The 25,610-nt window shown below is 34.9% G+C and overlaps 1 protein-coding gene across 1 annotated transcript; it reads right to left on the bottom strand.

Moving 5' to 3' along the window:
- Positions 1-6,554: 6,554 nt before the first annotated feature.
- LOC127872601 (endonuclease 8-like 3) lies at positions 6,555-13,899 on the bottom strand. The gene is made up of 5 exons (XM_052415962.1): positions 13,739-13,899; positions 11,871-11,989; positions 9,472-9,615; positions 7,549-7,726; positions 6,555-6,563 (listed from the first exon to the last, which is right to left on the bottom strand). Exons 1-5 carry the CDS (start codon positions 13,880-13,882, stop codon positions 6,555-6,557), a joined length of 594 nt encoding a protein of 197 aa, XP_052271922.1. The 5' UTR covers positions 13,883-13,899.
- Positions 13,900-25,610: the final 11,711 nt, after the last annotated feature.

Below are 25,610 nucleotides of genomic sequence, written 5' to 3'. Positions count from 1 at the left end.
TTAACTGAAAGACATACAAGATCCTGTAACACACTAATGAAGTAAAGCTGTATCGTTAGGGTTTTATTTGTTTGGGTAAAATTGCAAGGGTCAGCGCTAATTGTTCACATTATGTGAATTGTGTTTTTCATGGATGTTGCAGATTAAACATTATCATTTTCTTACACTAATTAAAACCCATAATGTTCGCATATTCTCTATTTGAACCAATTAAAGGGAAGATTGTTGTCATCTTTGCCATGATTGTATTTGAATAAGACTATTTGGATATTGGATTCGTCACTTCAAACACTCGTTAACAGTCATTCAGCTCCACTTAATTATCCGCTAATCATAACGCTATAAATGAATTAGTTAATTGGCATGCAATAAGAAGGGCCAGGGACTATAACCTCATAACAATTGACAAGTTAATTGACATGTGATAAGCAGGGCTCACTTCCTGCAAGTGACTCAAAAGTAACATGCCTATCTCCACCACGAATTATCGCGGACAAGTATTGCAAACAAATAGATAAATGACCAACACACATTCCTTATATTTTCAAAATCAGCAAAATAAAGTATAGACAAAATAGTCATTTTGGAAACACTACTAAATTCCATGCTGACGAAAATAAATGATTTCACAGCATTCATTTTCAGCTAAAGCTAACCAAGCTACAAGCTGCTGAAGAAGTTTTGAGAAGTCAGAACCAAATGTACTGTTAACAAGCAGTGTTTTCTGATCACCATAGCAACCGCTTTATTAAATACTCAATTTCGATAATAAATGCGCAAAATGTTCACATACTAATAAATCAAAGGTAACCACACTTGTTCAGGTTGTTAAAAATTCATTCACAAAACAGTATAATATCAAAGCGCTGAAGGCACTGAATTAGTTCGCTGTTGTTTAATCTTAGACGCAACTCAGTTTTCAAAATTATGTGATAGCTTTTTATATCGCAAGTTTGAAATGACTCCAACCAATTTAAATATATAAAGAGTGTGTCTTAAAGCACAGGTCGAGATGTTGTTGTTTTTTCAAATCATTGATACAGCTAATCAGTGTGCACATGCTAATCTTATTTGGCATGCATTAAGCCCCGTTTTCCCTGAAAGCAGCCAATATGTACAGATTTAAATGATAAACACTAGACTGGCCATGCAACGTTGTCTGACAAGCTGTTAAATACTTTTGAATACATACACTCTATGTAGTGAACCAGTGGGAACTATAAACAGGCAGATGCTGTGGTTAGAGCAGACGCTTCTAGCCTAGCATTCGTCGTCTGCTTAATTTTACTGCAGTTATCCACACAGGCAGTCACAGGTTCCTAGCGTAGTTAAGCCCATACTGATTTGCAAAATTGCCTCTACTAACGCTCACAAATAAAAATCATGTTCATTTATTAACCACAATTAACTGTACTCAAGTACCATCGAAAACTTAATTCCATCAGCGATACTGTTTCAGCTTGATCAAAAGTATGCATTTAACTCTTTCAGTGCTGGAACCGAATTTTGAAGGCCTTTGCAAACAGTTTGGATCCAGATGAGACGCCACAGAACGCGATGTCACATCAGGATCCGAACTGTTTGCTATTCTGATAGTATTATTTAAACAAAAATCGAAGAGAATGCTAATTTTAAATATTCAGCAGACGACATTTTAGCAGACGACAAATTTCCCAGCATGCAAAGGGTTAAAGGAGTGGTTGTTCAGATAGGACATTTTTCCTCTTTTAACATTGGGAAAAAAATAACTGTTGCTAAAACATTAAATGCTCCAAGACAGTGCACCCCACTGTTCTTCCAATTTGATAGAATCATAAACATTTTCAGTGAGTTATCTCATATAATGACTACAAACACATAGTTGATGTTGTATACCTCCAACAGTAATATAGACCAGTATATGTACAACTTATATAGCTGAAAATGTGTAAGTTAAAACAAGAAATGTGACAATGTCGAGAATCAAGATTTCCAGTTTTTTACCAATAATCTAGTTAAATTAAAAAAAATTGAAAGCAAGATCTGCATATTAGCTACGTACACACAAAATTGCAACATAATATGTTCATCCACACTCAAGTTATTGAGAGGAAATCATTTGTATGCCCCCCTTCGAAGAAGAGGGGGTATATTGTTTTGCACATGTCGGTCCTTCCGTATGTCCCTCCGTCTGTATGTCCGTCCGTCCACCAGATGGATTCCGGATAACTCAAGAACGCTTATGCCTAGGATCATGAAACTTCATAGGTACATTGATCATGACTTGCAAATGACCCCTATTGATTTTGAGGTCACTAGGTCGAAGGTCAAGGTCACGGTGACCCAAAATAGTAGAATGGTTTCCGGATGATAACTCAAGAGCGCTTATGCCAAGGATCATGAAACTTCATAGGTACATTGATCATGACTGGCAGATGACCCCTATTGACTTTCAGGTCACTAGGTCAAAGGTCAAGGCCACGGTGACCCGAAACAGTAAAATGGTTTCCGGATAATAACTCGAAAAAGGCTTATGCCAAGGATCATAAAACTTCGTAGGTACATTGATCATGACTCGCAGATGATTCCTATTGATTTTTCAGGTCACTAGGTCAAAGGTCAAGGTCAAGGTGACCCGAAAGTGTAAAATGGTTTCCGGATGATAACTTGAGAACGCTTATGCCTAGGATCGTGAAACTTTATAGTTACATTAATCATGACTCGCAGATGACCCCTATTGATTTTCAGGTCACTAGGTCAAAGGTCAAGGTCACGGTGACCCGAAATAGTAAAATGGTTTCTGGATGATAACTCAAGAACGCTTATGCCTAGGATCATGAAACTTCATAAGTACATCGATCATGACTTGCAGATGACGCCTATTGATTTTCAGGTCACTAGGTCAAAGGTCAAGGTCACGGTGACTCAACTTAGAAAAATGGTTTCCGGATGATAACTCAAGAACGCTTACGCCTAGGATCATAAAACTTCATAGGTTCATTGATCAATACTAGCAGATGACCCCTATTGACTTTCAGGTCACTAGGTCAAAGGTCAAGGTCACGGTGACTTGACACAGTAAAATGGTTTCCGGATGATAACTCAAGAAAGCTTACGCCTAGGATCATGAAACTTCATAGGTACATTGATCATGACTCGCAGATAACACCTTTTGATTTTCAGGTCACTAGGTCCAATGGTCAAGGTCACAGTGCCAAAATATGTATTCACACAATGGCTGCCACTACAATTGACAGCCCATATGGGGGGCATGCATGTTTTACAAACAGCTCATGTTGAATATTGAGTTACCATGACTTTCACACAAATGACCCCAATTTCCACCCTAGGTCTTCGGATAAGCTACATTCAAACAGAATTACAGCACAACAGCGCTATCCACACTTTTGTTCTCTTTCTCTGTTTTAAGTGATATTGACAACACAGGATAAAAATGCAATCCTTTGCTGGATCTTTCTGGTCAATATTGACTTTGGATATGTTTAAAAAAAAATATGAATTCATTATTGTTATTTATTTTCCATGAGCAAACATGCAGGTGCACCATGCATGTTACTTCATAAATTGAAACGCGGGGTATGCTTCTATTTTACCCCCAAACAGGTCATGGGTATTCCCATGGAATCTGTGTTAATTGTGCAAGTGCTGTTCTTATTCAACCAAACGTCAAATTCATTTAAATTTAGATTCATGCAACACAATTATTTTCTAAAATCAACCAAAAACATAAATGTAAATGAATCCGGAAAAAACATTTGCCTGCATTTTATTTCTTTGATATAAAAACATGGCTGTTTTGACTGATTTTACAAGAGTATTTATACCTCAGGTGGTATAATACAGTACCTTTGGGCTTGATTGAGCTATAAAATATATACACAGTTGATCTTTACTTAATAACATCTTTTGAAAGCAATAAGCAACCCCTTTCATAAAAATACCTTGGTATAAATGCCTGATAAAATCCTAACTTTGTCGATGAATCCCTGTTAAGGTGTCAACAACAACACTGGTACGCAACAACACTGGTACGCACTCTATTGTTCATTGTACTTTTTGTAGGGCCATGAAAAGGATTAGCGATGGCAAGTTTTAGCCAAACCGAGCTTGCAACAGTAGTTCCAGAATAAAATTTAAGAAAAAAATTCCGCACAGAAAACACCCAACCACCAAACCACAGACAAATAATGCGATTACTATTTATTTTGCTCTCCTTTGCTAAGTGGGTATATCTGCATGATGTTGACTGGGTCGACTGTTGCTATGTTTTATGGAAAAGGGTAAATTCCAAGTTTCAAACAAGATGCGTTTGTGAAACACAATGTCCCCCTATATGACGTTTGACCTTGAAGGATGACCTTGACCTTGACCCTTCACCACTCAAAATGTGCAGCTCCATGAGATACACATGCATTTCAAATATAAAATTGCTAGCTTCAATATTGCAGAAGTGACATTACATGAGCAATTTTGACACATATATTTGACTTTGAAGGATGACCTTGACCTTGACCTTTCACCACTCAAAATGTGCAGCTCAATGAGATACACATGCATGCCAAATATCAAGTTGCTATCTTCATTATTGCAAAAGTATTCATAAAATAAATGATTTGGGCCACATATATTTGACCTCTGACCTTGAAGGATGACCTTGACCATTCACCACTCAAATTGTGCAGCTCTATGAGATACACATGCATGCCAAATATCAAGTTGCCATCTTCAATATTTCAAAAGTATTCATGAAATCAGCGATTTTGGCCACATATATTTGACCTCTGACCTTGAAGGATGACCTTGACCTTTTACCACTCAAAATGTGCAGCTCCATTAGATACACATGCATGCCAAATATCAAGTTGCTATCTTTAATATTGCAAAAGTATTCATAAATTGAGCGATTTTGGCCACATATATTTGACCTCTGACTTTGAAGGATGACCTTGACCTTGACCTTTCACCACTCAAAATGTGCAGCTCCATGAGATACACATGCATGCCAAATATCAAGTTGCTATATTCAATATAGCAAAAGTTATTGCAAAATGTTAAAGTTGGCGCAAACCAACCAACCAACAGACCAACCAACAGACAGGGCAAAAACAATATGTCCCCCACTACTATAGTAGGGGACATAAAAAACGACCAATCAAATTTGGAAGTAAGGCAACTTTCGGAGATGTATAGGTAGGTAGGAGTGCTGAAATGATCTTGAAACAAGGCTATTGTCAAGCAATATGGTCCCCTACCGGTGTAGCGGTCCATTTTTTCCCCCGTCCAGTCTTTCCCCGGGGAAAGATTGGCCTATGCCAGTTTTTCCCCGGGGAAAGATTGGCCCAGGCCATTCTTCCCCCTAGGCTAAATTTTCCCCCGCTACTTAAAGAATTAATTGCAACATGACTATTGGCCATTTTTTTCTCCCATCGGCCAATTTTACCCCCTACATAAGAATTTATTTTAACATGACTTTCGGCCATTTTTTCTCCCCTCGGCCAATCTTTCCCCCCTTTCTACTTAAGTTTTTATTGCAAGAATTTATTTTAACATGACTCACGGCCATTTTTTCTCCCCTCTGCCAATCTTCCCCCACTCCCTACTGAAAAATTTATTGCAAATGACTCTTGGCCATTTTTTCTCCCCTCTGCCCATTCCCCCCCCCAATATGTTTAAGAATTAATTTTAACATGACTCTCGGCTATTTTTTTCCCCTCGACCGATTCCCCCCCCCGCTTACTTACGAATTTATTTTACCATGACTCACGGCCATTTTTTCTCCCCTCGGTCAATCTTTCCCCCCTCCCTTCTTAAGAATTTATAGCAAAAAGACTCTCAGCAATTTTTTCTCCCCTTGGCAAATTTTTCCTTCCTACTTAAAGAATTAATTGCAACATGACTCTTGGCCATGTTTTCTCCCCTCTGCCAATTCCCCCCCCCCCCATAATTAAGAATTTACTTAAACATGACTCTTGACCATTTTTACTCCCCCCCCCCGGCCAATCTTTCCCCTCCCTACTTAAGAATTTATTGCAAAATGACTCTGTGACATTTGTTCTCCCCTTTGCCAATTCCCCCCCCCCTGCTAAAGGAGTTAATTGCAACATGACTCATGGTCAATTTTACTTCCCTCGACCAATTGTCCCCTCTACTTAAGAATTTATTTTAACATGACTCTCGGCCATTTTTATTCCCCTCTGCCAATCTTTCCTGCCTGCCCCCACTTAAGAATTTATTGCAAAATGACTCTCGGCCTTTTTTTCTTCCATTGGCCAATTTTTCCCCCCTACTTAAAGAATTAATTGCAACATGACTCTTGGCCATGTTTTCTCCCCTCGGCCAATTCCCTCACCCCTATTTAAGAATTTATTGCAACATGACTCTCTGCCATGTTTTCTCCCTCAGCCAATTTCCACCCCCCACCCCCCTCTACTTAAGAATTTATTTTACATGATTCTTGGCCATTTCCCCCCCCCCCTCACCCAATTTTTTCCCCACATTAATTATTGATTTAAACATGATCGCGACTGTCTGCCATTTTTCTCCCCTTGAGCAATTCACCCCCTCTGCACAGATGTGCTTGATAGAATAATACAAGTATCAAGTTAATAAAAGGGCAATCAAGGTCAAATGTCAAATTAGGTTAAAATATCTTTAGTACTTTTTTTAGCAACCCTCAATCAAATTCTGTTGTTTAACCTTCTTTTACATGGTAGGGGGGAAAAACTGGCCAGGGGGGAAAAATGGCCGAAAAGTGAAGAATAAATGTAAAAGATAAGTAAAATAAAAGATAAGAGTGTGGAGGTAGTTTAAGCAACTCTCTATCAAATTATATTGTTAAAACTACTTTTACAAGGAAAGAGGGGGGGGGGGGCAAACTGGCCAGGGGGAAAAAACTGGCCGAAAGGTGTAGACGGAAAGATATATTAAATGAAAAATCAGGGGGAGCTGAATTGGACTAGGGGGGGGGGGAAGAATTGACCTAGGCCACTTTTTCCCCGGGGTAAAAGTGGCCAGGGGGAAAAAATGGCCTTTAACACCGGCTCCACTATTGTCAGAAATTCCACCATTTTCAGATTATTATTTTTTGTTTCCATAGCAACCACAATTTTTGACGTAGGAACAAAATGAAATGCCGTGCATAATGTCCATATTGCCATCTATCCATGTTGCAAGTTTCATGAAAAAATATTAAAAACTTTTAAAGTTATCGCAGGATCCAGAAAACCACCATTTTCAGCAGTATTTCTAGTCTAATTGTTGCCATAGCAACCAGAATTTTTGACGTAGGAACAAAATGAAATGACGTGCATAATATCAATATTGCCATCTATCCATGTTTCAAGTTTCATGAAAAAATATGAAGAACTTTTAAAGTTATCGCAGGATCCAGAAAAGTGTGACAGACTGACAGACAGACCGACAGACTCACAGACGCACAGAGCGCAAACCATAGGTCCCCTCCGGTGAAGCCGGTTGGGGACAATAATCCAGTTAATCTTCTGAAATATAAAGTTTTACTGAAAAAAAGACCTTTAAACAAGCTGCTACCTCATTCTTAATGATGTTTCTCACACCAGGAAGAATAAACTGATCGAGTAACACGTCACACACAAGTCTGTTATGCTGCTCTCTGAACAGAGAGTACGCCCTCTTGAAGTTGAATACTGGAGAGCAAATATCCAAATTGTTCAATTCTTCATACTTCATCAGGCAGGTCACAGAAGGTCTGAAAGGCAGTATTTTGAGATGAAATGAATCAAGAATTTGTGATAAACTGCCATGGTTGTATACAGTGTTGTTTTCAAGGAGCACTATTAAGACAAACTATGGCGGACATGTAAATCCAGGGTTCACATGTGAAATATGTCTGATGCAGGTACAGTTTTCACAATCTGAATGATGTCCAAATTTTAAGAATTTACATTTAAGTAACGTTAACCTTTGAGCGAGGGACCCTCTCCTATCAAGCACCTTGTTCAGTCAATTACATTCAGCACAAGCTGTGTAAAGTTCTCTCTAAGCAATGCCTGTAAGTTTGACATTGGCCTTGGAGCTAGGGACACAAGTCTTAAACCCTGCACACTGTTGGCAGATAGTGAACATGTTTGGCAAGTTACTGCAAAACTGCTCAAGTATCTTCATACTTAACTGTTCTCTTATAAACATGAAATTGATATTTGAGCAAGGAACTTAAGGTAGATTTGCATGTGACATCTTCTCATCTGTAATTTACATATACATGTACCGGAAGTTATATTATAATCACAGTTTAAAATTGTATTTTTATTCATAACTTCATCCAAACTATTACTGATGCGCATTTATTTGAGTTTTTAGCAATATGAATTTGGTACGTTTTTTAAAAATATTGTAGTCTAAGGCTAAACTAAGCTTTATATCATACAAATACATCTACAGATGAGGTGCTTTTTTATATAAAACCAAGATGTGATAATTTCAGATATTAAGTATTATACTTAAGACACATACATTAAACTGTACAATAAATAATATAAACTATCTGGTAATATTTTAAACTCTTTTAAATTGTCTGTAAAAATGCTCAAGACAAATTTTAAAGAACAGATCAACAAGTATTTAGCTTCGTTTATCACATAAAGGGACTCAACTCTAATACAATTGTCAAGTGAATGCATTATGATCATGTGATTACTGATCTTTGATTAAACTTAATTCTACTTCCAAAGGTAGAACTGCATGTATCAAAACATGTTCAATTTAGGGTAAAATTCTCAATATTTGTACAGATTACAGAGATTGGTTGCATTAAATAAACAGTATGCACTGCCCAACAAATAAGTAAATCAAATCTTTATTGTTACACACATGCAAGACAAGACAGAAATACCCAAACAAAAAATAATTGCACATAACAAGTAAACAAAATAAATATGAAATTCAAACTAAGTAAATGTATGTTTAACTGCAATAACTGGACTGGTATCCATTTAAAGTTCCCATTTGTACTTAAAAGAACAGATCCATTGTCCATTGACACGTGGTTCATATACTGTATTTAGTAAGGATACTAGTACCAGAATGTTATTGAATCCATCCATCTAATAAGTACTAAAATTCATGCGATGTTGACTTGCGATAAAGATTAAATGATCTGGTCTGACACAACTTAATTAGCAAACCTTTTTGCAGGGCCTCTAAAGGCCTACAATGTAGTACATGTATCCGTGTGTCTGAATTTCCAAGCATGATTGTTTTAGCTCTGACAAAAAACATGTATGTAAAAACAAAGAACCCATACAATTAAAGGCCTGATAAAGTGAGCGCCTTTGATCATTTAATACTTAGTCTAAATTCTTCCCTGTTTAAAAGATAAAATAAAAAAATAAATTTACATGAGAATTGTGAAAAATCGTTCTGCTGGTTAGATTTTCTTTAATACAAGTATACTTAAACTTTTCTTAACAACCACAGAAACGTTGAAATTTAAACCTGATTTCTGCTGCTGAGTTTCTAAATGTGAGCAGATCCCCATACATCAGCAGTTCCAGGGTTGGGGTCTCTGTCTTGCCACCGGTCTCACTGTCTACCTGCTGGTTGTTGTTGAAGGACTGACCAGACATCAGAAAATGGATCCTTGCTACAGTTATTCATATAAACTTTTTTTTGTTAATCATTATGCAAATGCATATATGCAAAGTAACATACTGTTTCAAAGATTCAATTCAGTGATGTTTTAATTTAAGCGAAAAAAAACATAAACCTGTTTATTGCAATTAAACATCCTAAAAATTCTGAGAACTCATTCTTTCTTCCAGTGTTCTTTCCCCACTTGCGTATTGTTGTCCGAGAACGACCCCTTATATTAAACAAAATACCGTCTGAGACGGGTGATGCTCCCCAAAGTTTTTTTTTGTCACAATATTGCACTATATATTTAGATAAAAGGGAACGTCTTGAGGGCACAGTAGTTGGGGGGGACAATAATTCTTTAATAGAAATTTCAAGGGGCCATAACTCTGTGAAAACCACAACCCGCTGATATGTTCATCTCCTCTTGGTAGTAAAGCTTCCCATAAAGTTTCATTGAATTCCGGTCATTAGTTGCTGAGAAATAGCCCGGACAAAAATTGTGCACAGACGGACAGACAGACACACACACGGACAGACAAAGCGGCGACTATATGCTCCCCCCTATATAAATTTTGGGGGAGCATAATAAAACCCAAAGCCGACCTGTTCCAATTTAGTGAGTGTGCACAAAAAATGGAGAATCAAATTAAATGACCTTCATAAACTGTGATTGTATAACCCTTTCATATAGTAAACATAAACAAGGGACAAAATTGTCACAAAACAAGGTTTTCAAAAAAATATAACTAGAGCTTTGTCACAGACATGATGTATACCCCCACATGCTGCATTGACACAGAATATTTTGCATGCTATCTTTACAAAACAAGAGAAGCTAATTAAGGGCGATTTTTAAGAAATATTATGCATCATTTATGGCCAGTTTGACCTTTGAACTCTTGAATTCTTTCGCATGACACACCGTCCAATGACTGTAAACAAAATTAATGTACAAAGTCTCATTTTAAAATCTCATAATGAATGACATAGTTATGGCCTAGACAAGCTCATTTATGGCCATGTTTGGCTTTTGATTCCAAGTGTGATCTTGACCTTGGAGATATCGACGTAATTCTTTCGCATGAAAAACCGTCCAATAATTGTGAACAAATGTACCGGGTAATTTTAAAATCTCACAATGAATGACATAGTTATGGCCCGGACAAGATCATTTATGCTGAATGGGTCAAGTTCTCCACGAGTAATACTTCCCCGTACCCTGGGTACTTTGAAGTATACTTCACCGTACCCCATCTTTCCATAAAAAAAAATTATACCCATGATTTTTCGTACCCATTTTTTCGTACCCAATTTATTTTTCGTACCCAAAATTTTCGTACCACATTTTTTACATATGGGTATGAAAAAAAATGTTGGTATGAAAATTTTGGGTACGAAAAAAATGTGAGTACGAAAGTTTTAACTACGAAAAAAATGTGGGTACGAAAATTTTGGGTACAAAAAAAATTTGGGTACGAAAATTTTGGGTGTGAAAAAATTATGCCAAACAAAAAATATGGGTACAAAAAAAATTTGGGTACGAAAAAAAATGTGGGTACGAAAAAAAAATGTAGGTACGAACAAAAAATTGGGTACGAAAAAAAAAATGGGGACGAAAAGTTTTTTTATTAGGAAAGATGGGGTACCTGTAAGTATACCTGGGTACCAAAAAGTATCATTTGAAAATCGGTGTACGGTGAAGTATACTTCAAAGTACCCGGTGTACGGGGAAGTAGTACCCATGGGGAACTAGACCAATTCAGCATCATTTATTGCCATTTTTGACATTTGAACTCAAGTGTGACCTTGACGTTGCAGATATCGACGTAATTCTTTCGCATGACACACCGTCCAATGACATAGTTATGGCCCGGACAAGCTCATTTATGGCCATTTTTTACCTTTGAACTCTAAGTGTGACCTTAAACTTGGAGATATCGACGTCATTCTTTTGCATGACACACCGTCGAATGATGGTGAGCAAATGTGTCAACTTATTTTAAAATCTCACAATGAACGACATAGTTATGGCTCTGACAAGCTCATTTATGGCCATTTTTGACCTTTGAATTCAACGTGTGACCTTGACCTTGGAGATATTGATGTAATTCTTTCGCGCGACACTCCGTCCAATGATGGTGAACAAATGTGCCAAATGATTTTAAAATCTCACAATGAATGACATAGTTATGGCCTGGACAAGCTCATTTATGGCCATTGTTTTCCTTCGGAAAACCTGGTTAAAACGTACTTCCTACCGGAGACAAAAATCACCAAAGTGCATGAAGAGTTCCTTTCCCAGTGTCTGTAAATCATCGAGAGATCGTCCAATTAGCTGATGGAATGGGGACTCTCCACTGCTGCCTCTCTTCGTGAACTATCATGGCAATATATTATACATTTTATTTAAAGAAGGTATTCTCGAACTTCTTAAAAGCAACAAGAGATGTAAGTTTCAGTGATTTAAGAAAATACTATGTTAGTGTCCTTGTGTACTTGAATGTATCCTATGCGCTAAAGAAAGGTCTATTTGTCAACAACAATGAAGCTGCACCAGAGGACTACTACAAATAGAACCTGACCATTCAATTAAATTTCTAAGTGAGATAAACTAAAAATTCAGCAATATACAAGGAAAAGCTGCCATTGGTTTAAAAGTTAATTATTCCATTCACCGGTATATTGGCATCAACATCAAGGAGGTTGTGAGAGACTTCGCTAGGAATATACAAACCCGTCCTGACCTTAAGTTGGTGTTGAAGGAGTTGCTATTATTCAACTCTAAGCTTTATAGCCCAATGGGCTGCTTAGAGTTTCAATGCGCTCTCTCTTGTCCATGGGTGCAAAATGTTATCAACAATGCAAGTGTTAAGGAACACTGAAACTGCAAGAACTTATTAAAGTTTACCTATCTAAACCACAAACTCATCCAAATGGTACCATTAAAGCAAGAAATAATTGATTTTATTGACTTTGGTTTTGTTTTGTAAGCTGTATCCGCCATATTGGAAAATTGACCCAATATTGGTTAGGTCGCAGTACACCAATATTTTGCATGTCGGGTTATGTGCTCCAGCCTATAAAGTTGATAACAATGTGGTATTCGATACAGAATAAACTGTTTCAAATTTAATCATAAACATGTCAGCGAGAAAAGTGTGTTGAAACATCGTCGTGTTTTTATAAGATGCATGCGAATGATAACATCCGTAGGTTGCCATTCAGGTAAATTTAACATGTTTATGAATTTTATTCATTATTTTCCTCAATTTGTCTCGAACGACGTCTGTTAAGTGAAGCTCACGGATTCGCTGCGCTGAACTGCACCCATGTTTATGAAGGGATGCATATGGACTGCCAGAGCCGCCATAGCAAAAATTATCAAAGGCTCTCTGAGTCCGTTTATATGGACTAGTGTTGAAGATGATTATGATAGTTTATTTTATGCTTTCCGATGGTTTATAGAGAAATATCAGTGAATTAAAACTGATAATTTTACTGTTTCAAACAGTGAAAATTATCAGTGAAAATTATCGATAATTTTCACTGTTTACTGTGAAATGACGTCATTTTTTGACGAAATGATGTTATTATTCCAGCAAAATTCTTTAGTAAACTCTTTAACAATGTATATAAACTGTGAAAAAAAGCATACAATAAAAATAACATGTGTTGGATTCGGTGGAATATCGATTTTAATTCACTCGTGATCATAGAAAATATCTTTTTCTATGATCACTCGTGAATTAAAATCCATAATCCACCGAATCCAGCAAACATATCCTCTATTTATCTGTTACGATGATGGTGGAAGTTTAACTGTGAAGTAAATGATAAACATTTTATAATGAATTTACTTTAAAACTTTAGGGGAGGTTTGCACTCAAAGAGAAAATTATATTATACTAAGAATACATTTGCTTGTTTTCTTTATCAAACATCATACATTTATGAAATATAAAGCTTATAACATTGGTGTGAATTAGTAATTCAATTATACACGCATGTTTAAAGCTTTAGACTTCAGAAGGTGCCGAGCTGTTATATTCCTTTTACATAATGTTATGTTGTCCCAAAATTACGAAGTAAGGTTTTAATAAGCATTAAAATTCATCTTGCAAAGTACCGAATTAATTTTTAAGGGGGGAACTGGTGGAGTGGCGCCTCCCACACCCTCCCCGGTTTGCCCCGATGTGGACAAATCTTGCGTAAGATCTAGCGACCCCGCCCGGAGGGTCAATTCTACGACAATAGCTGAGAGTTGGATCATGTTGATTATTGCAACAAGCGTAAGATCCTGTACCTTTTCGACAGAATTTCCACTGACATCTTTAACTGTCTGCTTAAGAAGTTTTGCTTTAATTTTAATCCCTTTTAATTTACACCCCGGACCTTCAACCATTTTCAATAAACCAACAACTGTATGTTTTAATGAAAAGAAACTGAAATTAAATAGCGCGAGTTTCCCGCAAATAATAATTCCACAAATAACATGTACTGTAATAATAGCTATGTGTTTCTGGTTAAATTGTACTAAATAATGGTCTTCTTATACTATTTCACAAACACTGTTTAATTATTTAAAAAATAGATACATTTATTGTTCTGTGTGTATCTTTTTCGGCAAAACATATACAATTAGTTTTTTATTAATGACTCTTAACCAATATTGAAAACGCCAGAGTAATGTTCATATGTTATTCGTAATATATTTCAATAAGGAAGGAAATTAACAATAACTCTTGTATATTGCAATGTATTTCCCTTCTGAGTACTTTCCTTTTGAACATATTTCGGATCTAAAACGCATGCAATAGATCTCTGTCTTGAAAGCATTTCAGATTATTATAGGATCATTTGTTTTATTATAAGAACATATACTAACAATGGGGAACAGTTCTGTAACGAACTCTCTGAAAGACAGGGCTGTTATTGCTGCGATTGTCGAAGAGAAGAACAAATGGCACGATACTGTATCAGGAACTAAATATCCGGACATGAGTCTTATCAACGATATGTTATTCAACACACATAAAATGCTACAACGTTATGTACAACAGGTACATTTAAGTTTTCATCTCATTTTTATCAGCCAAATATTAAACCGATGCGTGAATGGGTTAGATGACGTGGTGGGTGAATGGTTCGTGTGTGGGTGGGGTGAAGGGTTTGTCATGCTTTATAGTGACCACTTAGTATGTTCTAAGCTACACACTTTATGATGCATATCGTTCACCTGATCAAAACGTCGCATCAGAAGAGAAACAAAATGAAAATGAGATAGTAAGTGTTTAAGTGGTTTTGAAAAGAAAGAAATTGCGTAATCAGTGGATTTAAATGTGTTGCTTTTTATGAGCCAAAAGTGAGGTACTAGTATATAGTTTCTGCATTTTCCGTCCGTCAGATTTTTGGTTCTGCTCTCTAACCTATCTGAATAATTTAAAAAGCATAACATGTAGGGCAAGTTTAATAACCACCAAATGTCACCAGACGCTTTGGTGTTAAGGCCATTGAATTTCTCAAACTATGGCTTTTTAACGATTTTCACTTTCAGCGTCAACTAGTTTTCATCTTAATATCACCAAACTCATGGAAATTTTAGTAAGCTTAAAATGGAGGCCAGACACAGTTACCAGCCGAAGCCCACGAGACCCTTTCGAGTTATTGTCTTTTATTTTTTCTGGATATGGCATTGGAATTAGTTCTGGTACCCAAACGTTATGATAATGTTTATTAGCAAAAATGGATGCCAAGATCGATAATACACAATGTCTGTTCACTTTGAAATTGTGGCTCTACAATTCCTGAAAATATGAATCTGTGATAAAGTCTGCTCTCTAACACAACCCGTTCAATCTTGTAAGACTTAATCCCAAACGGCTCGCATGAATACACACTCCCTTATGCAACCCGTCCCTAAAAAATGCTTCAAATGGACATTCGTTATTTTACTTTTTGCAATCATTTAGGTCATTGAATACAGGGTTTGCTGTCTTTTTATCTCAAATCAATGTGTCCACAGTTTGCAAGTTGAAATAAAGTGATTTTTGAAGAATTTTAAGATAATGATTACATAGAAATTATCAAATTATTCAGGTTTTGCGTCATGCATAATTCCAGTAGCTAAGTGATCATGCTGATCTGTGGACAATATAAATAGCCGATTTTTGTGTTTACTTTCAGACGCCAGCAATGGTCAATCAAGCCTCGTCTCATCGAGACAGTAATTTCAGTTTAGGTACCGACAGAATGTCTGATGAGGTAAACTATGCCAAATATTATTTTGGACGTTATGTTGATGTACATGTACTTGTTTGGTTGACGTGTTACTTGAAATATTTCTGAAATTGTTATTTGTCTGCATGGTTGTATTTAAAAATATTCAATAATTACACCCCCCCCCTCAAATAATCAACAGAGTGTAAATTTAAAATCATTTGATGGAATATTTATCAAATAACAAGTGTTAAAAGGCCTGACGCCTTTCACATTTAGCCGACTATCATGAAATGCGTGTTCAATAAATACTACATAAATATTTATATAGTAAATTATAATTAAAAAATTAAAAAATACAATTTTATTTTCTATGCACAATAAACCGCACATTGCACACGAATGACATTATCAATTGCCGTTTGTTTTGCACCCTTATATATTAAAATGTTCAGACTTAGAAACGTATTTTAGATCGACTCCCTGGCAGGGACTAACAATTGTGGTCACAAATAAATAAAAACGAGCCTTGTGTATCTACACAAATCTATGTAATCATACCACATCTTGCGTTGAAATTGTGGCTATACCTCTATGAAACACTGATTGTTTAGGTGTTAACTTTATTTGACGAAATACTTTACGAAATTTTCGTTGATTTTGAGTGTTATAGAGACTTTTATAGCCCATTAATTGATGTAATTAGCTCGATAAATGTGTACATATTTGGTCTTTGTCTGTTATATATTGAATATATTTGAAAAAAAATGATCTCAGTTCCATATATACCGGTAATTTACATTCAAGAATAAAATTAAACTCATTTTCGAGTTTACAACAAATAAATACACTTTCTTTGATCTAATGGAATAGACACAGGTCTAGCCATCTACCTGTCTCAATATTTAATCTATATGATAAAATGCATACTTTTGATAAACTTAATCGAAATTTGTTTACATCACAAATATTCAGGTATGGTTGAAATTGAAAAACAGCAATATGTTGACTAAATGTGCCTTCTTTAGGCAACAACAGGATTAAATACAAAAAGGAACAAAAACAATCCTGCTGATATATTAAAAATATTAATTTTTAGCAGTTTAAAAGTAACCTTTTAAACGTACTGATGTATAAAATGTGTAAAAAATCGACTGTATGAAACTTAGTATAACACACAGCTTGCATGAAACAGGAATTAAGGACAATTAATTTTAACAAAAGGTACATAATTAGTATAAAAATGCACTTTTCACCCACAATCTAATCTCAATTACCTATTTGGAACAATATACAGCCAAAAAGGGCAGGGATAACACTGCCATTCACCAAATTTACCCAACGACTGCAAGTTGAAACACTTTGTTTAAGGAATTTATATTTGGCTGCATCATTTTCTTCATTAAAACCCATTTATCATAAAATAGCAAAAGTTACAAGATTGTATAATATATATTGATGCAAATTTGGCTAAAGAAAGGAAAGCCTTGAAGGGCATTGTTCACAGATTGTCAAACTGACACTTTATGGCGCAGACTGATGATGGAAATAAAGTTTAGTTTATTAATAGTGATCATATGAAATTGATAAAATTATAAAGTGTTACACACTCGAAACTAGTGTTACACACTCGAAACGATTGAATATGTTGGAATAGCTTGTTTCTGTTAATTCCGTTAAAATTTGTAGAGTAGCTAGTTTCTGATAATTCCTTTAAATTGTGTAACAACAGTACACGTACATCACTTATATAAATAAAGTATCAAAAGCAGACTTTGTATAGCAGTCCGGCTTGCCGAGTGGTCACAGCAATAACTGTTTAATCAATATAATGACATACAATGGTTCGAGTCCCGATAACGGCAAATGTTGTTCTTAATACTTAACTATTTTAAATTCTATTCATGTTATTATATTAACTTAATGCCTTAATATTTAAGAATATATATATAATAAAACAAAGGCAGTCTTATTTTGAGGATGACACAATAAAAGTCATAATTTAAAGTGTATAAGGTAAGATTAAAATTGTAAACCTTATTAGTTGTAACTATTAACACAATTAACAGTCATATAGAAAATTAACTAATCATCATAATGTTCTTTGGCCATGGCTGATGTCATCGTCGAAGACTTGGTGCACCCTCCCTCATGGCAGCCACTGGCATTTGAAGCAATGCTTTTATGAAAAACTCCATGTAACTGTTTGTGTTCAGAAAGACTTGCTTGACGGCTTCTGAAAAAGTACAAGTTTAGGTTTATTATTATATGATCATTTAAATTTTTAATTTATAAAAACATGATATTCGCTTATTTTTTCAAGGACAAGTATTATTGATAACTTTTCAAATATACAGTGCTATTTAATTTTGATGATCTGTTTTTAAAACCTCAAATATAATGGCAGTTTAATTCATATAGTCACCAGAATAACACATTTTTAAAATTATCTGCATAAAGTATTGCACTACTGCTAACTAGGACTTTATGCTGTTATAAAAGTGTACTTTTTACGTAATACAAATAGCAAATGTTAACAACCGAGTAATGGAGGTTTCGGTAAATGACAAGTCGGTAAATTGGATTTATATAGCAAATGCCATGGAGGTTTCGGTAAATTGGTATAAATAGGGATTATCGCACCTTTAGTCGATAAGCGTGTACATTAATTAAATTGTATGGCACTAATTAAATCATCTGATTAAAATCTACGGAGTTGATGTTATAAATTAAGAGATTTATGCAAAGCATTAATATTAAATATCCAGGCTTGCAACCTATTAATATTCTAACCAAGGGAGGTAATTTATATATTATAATTAAAAGTTTATCTTTAGGTCATGATTTTTCTTTTTGTTTTAAAATACAATTTACAATTTCACATTGGATATTATTAGTATATTAATATTATACTTTCGTAGGTTACCATATCGGTATTAAGCATGTGTTTCATAATAATGTTATTAAAAACTGATACAAATGACATAATAATGTTATTAAGTATAATTATTTGTTTATTATAATTACAGGTTGGCATAGACTTTTCTTTATTTCTTTTTATAAATAACGTACACGTATTATATGTTATATATTGTTTTTTTCTTGTGTTTTTCTCAACCAGAAAGAAATAATAAAACATTGTTATATATAAAGCGCACTCGGAATTTGACCATTAATTTGAAGCAATCCACCATTTTTGTAGCGTAGTCTGCGCTCTGTCGCTGATGGTGTATTGTAATATGTAATATAAAATTCAACATTTGGCTCTTACAAGAGGTGGCCTCCACGTGGCAAGTGCTGAGCAACATATTCATTATGTTGGCAAACTACCTCATGTATATATATTGAGAACTTTTCGATGGTCTAAAATACTTAAAAAAAAAATAGAATTCAGTTATTTAACTCGTAAATTTACTTTCAATAGAGTTACATGTTAAATTCAATCTATATTTTTTTGGTTCGGTACCTACAATTTCTAAAAGAATTCGTTTTAAAAGTTCAGAAGTAGCTTATGCCCCTTAATTCTTTACCGTAGGCAAAGCATTAATTACTCAACTCAAAATTAATCCACAGTTTGCAAATATATGCCCCTGATGTTATTGTAAGCCAATAATAGGTGTCATTAACACCTCATTGTAGGTATACCACCTCTATAAAAACCAATTTACCGAAACCTCCACGGCATTTACTATATAAATGCAATTTACATAACTTGTCATTTACCAAAACCCCCAGCACCCTTAACAACCAAAGAAAAAACTTCAGGAATAGTACGTAACCTGGAACTATCGTGTCTGTGTGGTCTGTCAGAAGACAACCTTGCCGATTCCCCACGGCACTGTAAATGTGGGTTGGCTGTTGAGGGCTGGGTCTTGTCATAATAGTGGTGAATCTTTCAATGAAACAACGAAACACAAATATTCTTAATTCGTACAAATAAATTTAAACTGTATACACATCCAATTTAAGTGAGTGTACAAGTAACAAAAACAGCTAAGTATGAACGCGCGGTAAAAACTACCTCGCGAATATATATTACGAATCAATAATTCAAATTCTTTATGTACCATTACGTTATTTACGAACAAATCTACATGTGCGTAAAAAATTTAAGTTAATTATATATTATAATCAGCAAATACTAACTTGAACTTTAATGAAGATCTCCGAAACGGATAGCTAAGGACTTCGAGTCTCATTTCAACGTAAACACCATGCATTCAGTAATTAAACCATAAAACCTAGATAGACACATGTCTTTCCTATTGAAACATGCCAGCGGTTTTAAATTTCCGAAAAAAGTTATTTGTTTACAGCGCGAATTTCATGGTACACTGATTCAGCCATTACCGGATCGCTTAGGTCTTTTCCGAATTGCATTTGTATCGTGTTATTTCTTGAAATTTGGCACAGCATTTGAAAAAATAATTGCAATATATGTACATTTCCAGAAAATAAATTTATTTCTGCGTTTAATAAGACCAAGTTCATGGAAATAGCTGCACAATTGATGAAGTAATGACTGTTCAAAGCGATGCACCATACATTCGGGTCATTTTGAGTTGAATACCGTGTTATATATATAGATTTGATAGTGAAAAATATGTTTTCAGATAATTGATTTTTCGTTATAATTTGATTATTTTTCATCAAAAATGATGTTTTCACTATATAATAGCATAGCCACACGTTAACCACATGTGTATTGGACAACTTCAATTGAGTTTATGTTTATTTTGAGACAATCCCCACATTCCTAAATATGGGTCATCACATGTCCGTTATTCACTAAATCCAGAGTTGCAGCTTTCATGCTTATTTTATATGGTACAGAAACAGTTGTAAACATTAAAACACGTCAACAAAAACATCAATCGACTTAACAATGATAGGCTTTTTTAATTCAATTCATAGAAAACTATAAATCTTAACATAAATTAAAGTATTTTGTAAAAACCGTTTAACCTATCCGTTACTCACTAAAATCCGCTATACACCAATCGACTGTATACATGATGACTATATTGGAAGCATTTGTAAAAGGTCGTGTTAACATTAAAAAAACGGAAGTGTGTTTAGGATTACAAATTATTATTCTCATTTGGGAATTTAACGGAACATTTATACTTGTGTTATATTTGTTATGAATTAAATATTGATTTGTTAAAACGCTTTACGTGTCGAAAAAAAAAGTTTTTATAATATTATGCATTCAAAGCACAATTTTCTGGAGGATAACACCCGTTGGCTATCATAAGTCTCTTACGTAACTTGCCATGGTTTTATCGCGGGGAAGTACACTGTTCGGACCTATTTATGTGGTACATGTAGGTAAACCCTGAAATAATCGATTGCAACCCATGCGAAAGACATCGGACCTCGGACATTGCCGATAAAATTGGCTGAGGTCCTGTATTATTCCCGACATTGTCGGACCTTGTGTCCGACCATAAATAAATTGTGTTTTTTGGAACAACAATGAAAACGAAACTAGAATATGAACAAATATCGATTTCAATGTTCAAAACCAAAATATGACCAGTATTGATGCTAATGTTAAGAACTTTATAAACACAAACGTCCGCCATTTTATGCAAGCGCTTATGAAAAGTGAATTTTTGGATGGGATCATTCCCATTCCCATGGATGGGACGCAAATTGCGTCACTTGATTCACGCATCTTAAGTGGGAATGATCCCATTGAATGTGCGAGAATATTCATATTCACTGGTCATATTTGGTTATAACGACCACTCAATGAGCGACTTTAATTTAATTTATTATTCATAAATTTACGTATTCTGTGTATAGTTTCAGTGTGTTAACATTGGATCTAAAAAGCTCCAGTAAAAAAATCAAGAATAAAATTTAAAAAAATGGAAAAAAGTAGCCCGCAGCAGGGCTCGAACCCCGGAGTCCTGGAATAAAAACCAATTAGACCGCTCGACCATCCTGCCAAGTAAGTACGAGAGACGTATTTAATACTTTATAATTTATCTTCGTAGTTTCACAAAATTAAACGACAACAGAACTATCCAAATTATTCAATCGTTTCGCGTTGCAACGATTTATAATTTTCAGGTTTTTAAATCGTCAAAAGATGCATTTAATGGCTATATTAGACCATGGTTAATGTTCAGTATTACTGTTTCCTCACAAATATCATAACTAAAACGAAAATTTGCGAATCTGAAACAACCTTTTTCAATTTTGTCAATTTACCAAAACGTGAAAAGCTCCCTTTAACCATGCCCTTATGATACGCATTCTCGTTACCGATTGGACGCTTTGGCGACTGCAAAGTTACCCTAGAAGTTTTTGTGGTGCATCTTTGTCAGCATACATGGCTGTGTAATGTGACTATTATTCGATATTAGACAACAATATGAGTGCGGATTATCGGACGTCCGATTGCCTTCCGCAATTTGTTAAAAGGACGTTATACTGCCGATTTTTGGCGTTATTTACGGCCGGAAGTGCTGACTAAACGGGCATAAATTTAATTGTTATTTTATTGTATTTAGATTTGTAAAACAGTGTGAACGTCATAACGATAAAAAAAAAAACTAAACACTGTATTTTTATTGTTTGTTTAAAGCAGAATGAAGTCCGGTAAAATGCGGTGAGGTCCGGTACATTTTAAAAGTTATCGGACCTCATGTCCGGTAAAATTTGTTTGTCTTTCGCATGGGTTGGATATGGGGTTATTGACGCATATCTGATTCACACTGTTGCCACCAGTTAAAATCAGATTCTACAGTTAAAAAACACAAAAAAACGACCTACCAACCCTCTTTTTTTTGAGACCGTAACCTGAAATAAACATGGTTTTTTTAGGCCTTAGTTAAATCTTCTTGTATTAATTTTATGAATAATTATTATATAACCTTCTTATATAACAGGGCTTTTTTCACCCGATTTTATTGATGAAATTCGGCTATATTCCCAATCGCAAAAAGTATACTTTTTTCCAAAAATTTGCTAAAAAATTCCCAATTGGGAAAAAACGCTAATGACATTGGCTGTATGATAAATGGTGCGAAGTCTGTTGTCGAGTGGAACGTAGACTCCTTGGTACGAAAGCTCAAAGTTTATTATAAATCTACATCTAATGTTAATTTATCGATAAATTGGCTGCATATGTATGAAAAGACCATCCAAACACACACATATCGCAAAGCAATTACAATTTATATACCGACGCGCCACCGCATCGATTGGAATATTTACGTTTGTTTTATTTTGGGTTTTGTTGTTTTGTTTTCAAAAATTGCGCTTTCTCGAGGTTACATTATACTAAATGTTCTCTAAAAGTCAGCATATTTTACTCTAAAGCATGTTTCACAGTTTCGACAGTTGTTGTAGAGTACTCATAAGGTGGCACTAATAAATCAATGAAACATATAAATGGGACGCAATTTATTGGTAAAATGTAATCTGTATAACGTTTCGCAAATATGGCCGAAAAGGTATATGGACAATACGGACCATGGACCATACGGCCCAGATTTTGCGGACTATACGGACCGCATGTTTTTACGTCATGTAGATTATTTTAATTAATACACGAAATAATACAATACTTAGAATGCTGTGTATACTATGATACTAGTACCATGCATCTATTAAAAACGGGTAATGAAACGTTTGTGTTCATGATTATTTCAATAAAGTAATTCGTATTCTCAGATTCGAAACTCATTTTAATTTAAACCCACACTGCTTTAAACAGCCAGTTTCAAGGCGGACATCCCATGTTTGAGAGTGTGTTCTGTCTATGTGTGTCGCATCTATCACTTGTGCTGTGTGCCATACTGTTTTGCGATCGGTTCCCTGTCATTAAAAAGTTTCACTTTGTTTTTATTCAAACTTATTTTATAGTGTAATAGATAAGTAAAGCCTTCGATAAAGACTACCATGCGCACACAATCAACAAATCGGTGCAGTTTTCGTGCGAACATAAATTCCCTGTTCGTTACTGTCGAGAGTCGTGTATGTCTTTTGAGAGACAACGATATTGTCTATCGCATAGTCTTACACAATTTAATGGTTACTAATTTATCCTTTTACAACCTCATTGCCGCTTCTTCCTGAATTTGCAACGCGATGTTCTGCATGTTTAACTATTTGATGCTATTTAACTTTTTAATACACACGAAATATATTTGATATTCGTTTTTGTTTCATTTCATCTTGTCTTTTTTAATAATTGAAGCTTAAGCTTTAATTTTCTTCATATCGGACTTAAGTATGCAACAGAATCATTAAAAAAGCAATGCTTTGAATGAAAGTTATATGAGAAATAAACATCATAAATACGTTTTGTACAACACCGTCAACTTCTAAAATGATAATAGGAATCAACTGAATAAAGGACTTAAGCTATATATTCTTGAACCAGTTTTCTCCCTGAAATCGGAGCCTAGAATAAAGGTAAATTAGTTAAATCTGTTTAATCTTCGTGTCAATTTTGGCTTAATTAAGCGGCAACCCTTTGTGAAATTCTGTTTTATGTTAACGGGGTGTATCGATGATGTTTTCCCCTAACATGTATCCACATTTTAAAACAACGCATATTCCCTTTTTCAAGTATATACGTACATGTATAAAGTTAACATGCAATACTGATTTGATTACATCGGTAACAAATGAACTAAGAAATTGGTTATACATAAACAAGACAGTAAAATAAACGGCGTTAAATGCCAAACAGGAATTACACACATCTTTAGATTGTTTTCCCAACGACCAGACTACTTGTCGCGTACAAATCCTATGCGCCATAGTTAAAAGTCAAGGTCATAGTTCAATGGCAAAGTTCATATGTATTCGTTTTCCGTTCTTTAAATTCTAAGTGCCAGGGAGTGTTTTGATAAGACGATTGATTACTATTCCTTATGACGTGTCACATATAACTGCTTCAATTTAAAGGTGCAGGTAATGCATATATTTTCCTTTCTATATATTAATTTTGAATGCCGATGTTGATTTCAATATAACGTTTGAGCATAATTCCCCACGAATAGATGGTGAGTAATCTGCAATGATTATGCATCTATGTAAACTATGTATGCCAAAGTCATATTTCAATGTAAAAAATCTTACATTTTATTTTTTTCTTGTTACTTTAAATGATTATTGTTGTCAAACATCTTGTCAGTAATGAATAATTCCCCACACGACAAGCTTATACTTCGACATCATTTATGTCACATTCGGAGGCATATATGAATGCCTGTGTAAGTCCAGTCGGCTCCCAAATTTTTTCTTGAGATACCGTAATAACTCTATGTTTTCGGACACTTAAAAATAATAAAAAAATTTCGTGTCCGAAAACTTAGATACGAAAAATATTGACAAAATACAGGTGCCCGAAAACTTAGAGCCGAAAATTGAAGTGTCCGAAAATAGCGTCAATTGTATCAACGACTACCGGTAATAGCACGCGCTTGTAAAATACCATGCCGTATAGTATTAATTACAGTTATATATTTTTGCACTGCATTTTAAATCATTTTAAATGCTTAATGTATTTGACAGAAAATTACTACAAGGTTTTACTTTGACCAACGAGTTCAAAGATGAGCATGTGATGTACCGATACTCGCTAGTATGAACCTGTAGTTAAAACGCAATAAAAAGCAAACTATGAATTTTTGTTTGTTCATTTCCGATAGTTGTAGTCTAACACCTTTCATTGTTCGTAAAACATGCAATTGGGTGTATCACACTTTGAAGCGTTTAGTATTTGTCACAGTTATTTTATGGAAAATGGGTAGTAC

The sequence above is a fragment of the Dreissena polymorpha genome, chromosome 1 (genome assembly GCF_020536995.1).
Source record: "Dreissena polymorpha isolate Duluth1 chromosome 1, UMN_Dpol_1.0, whole genome shotgun sequence".
Classification (NCBI taxonomy): Eukaryota; Metazoa; Mollusca; class Bivalvia; order Myida; family Dreissenidae; genus Dreissena; species Dreissena polymorpha.
Note: the sequence above shows the minus strand (reverse complement) of the source record. Positions and strands in the feature narration are given on the sequence as shown.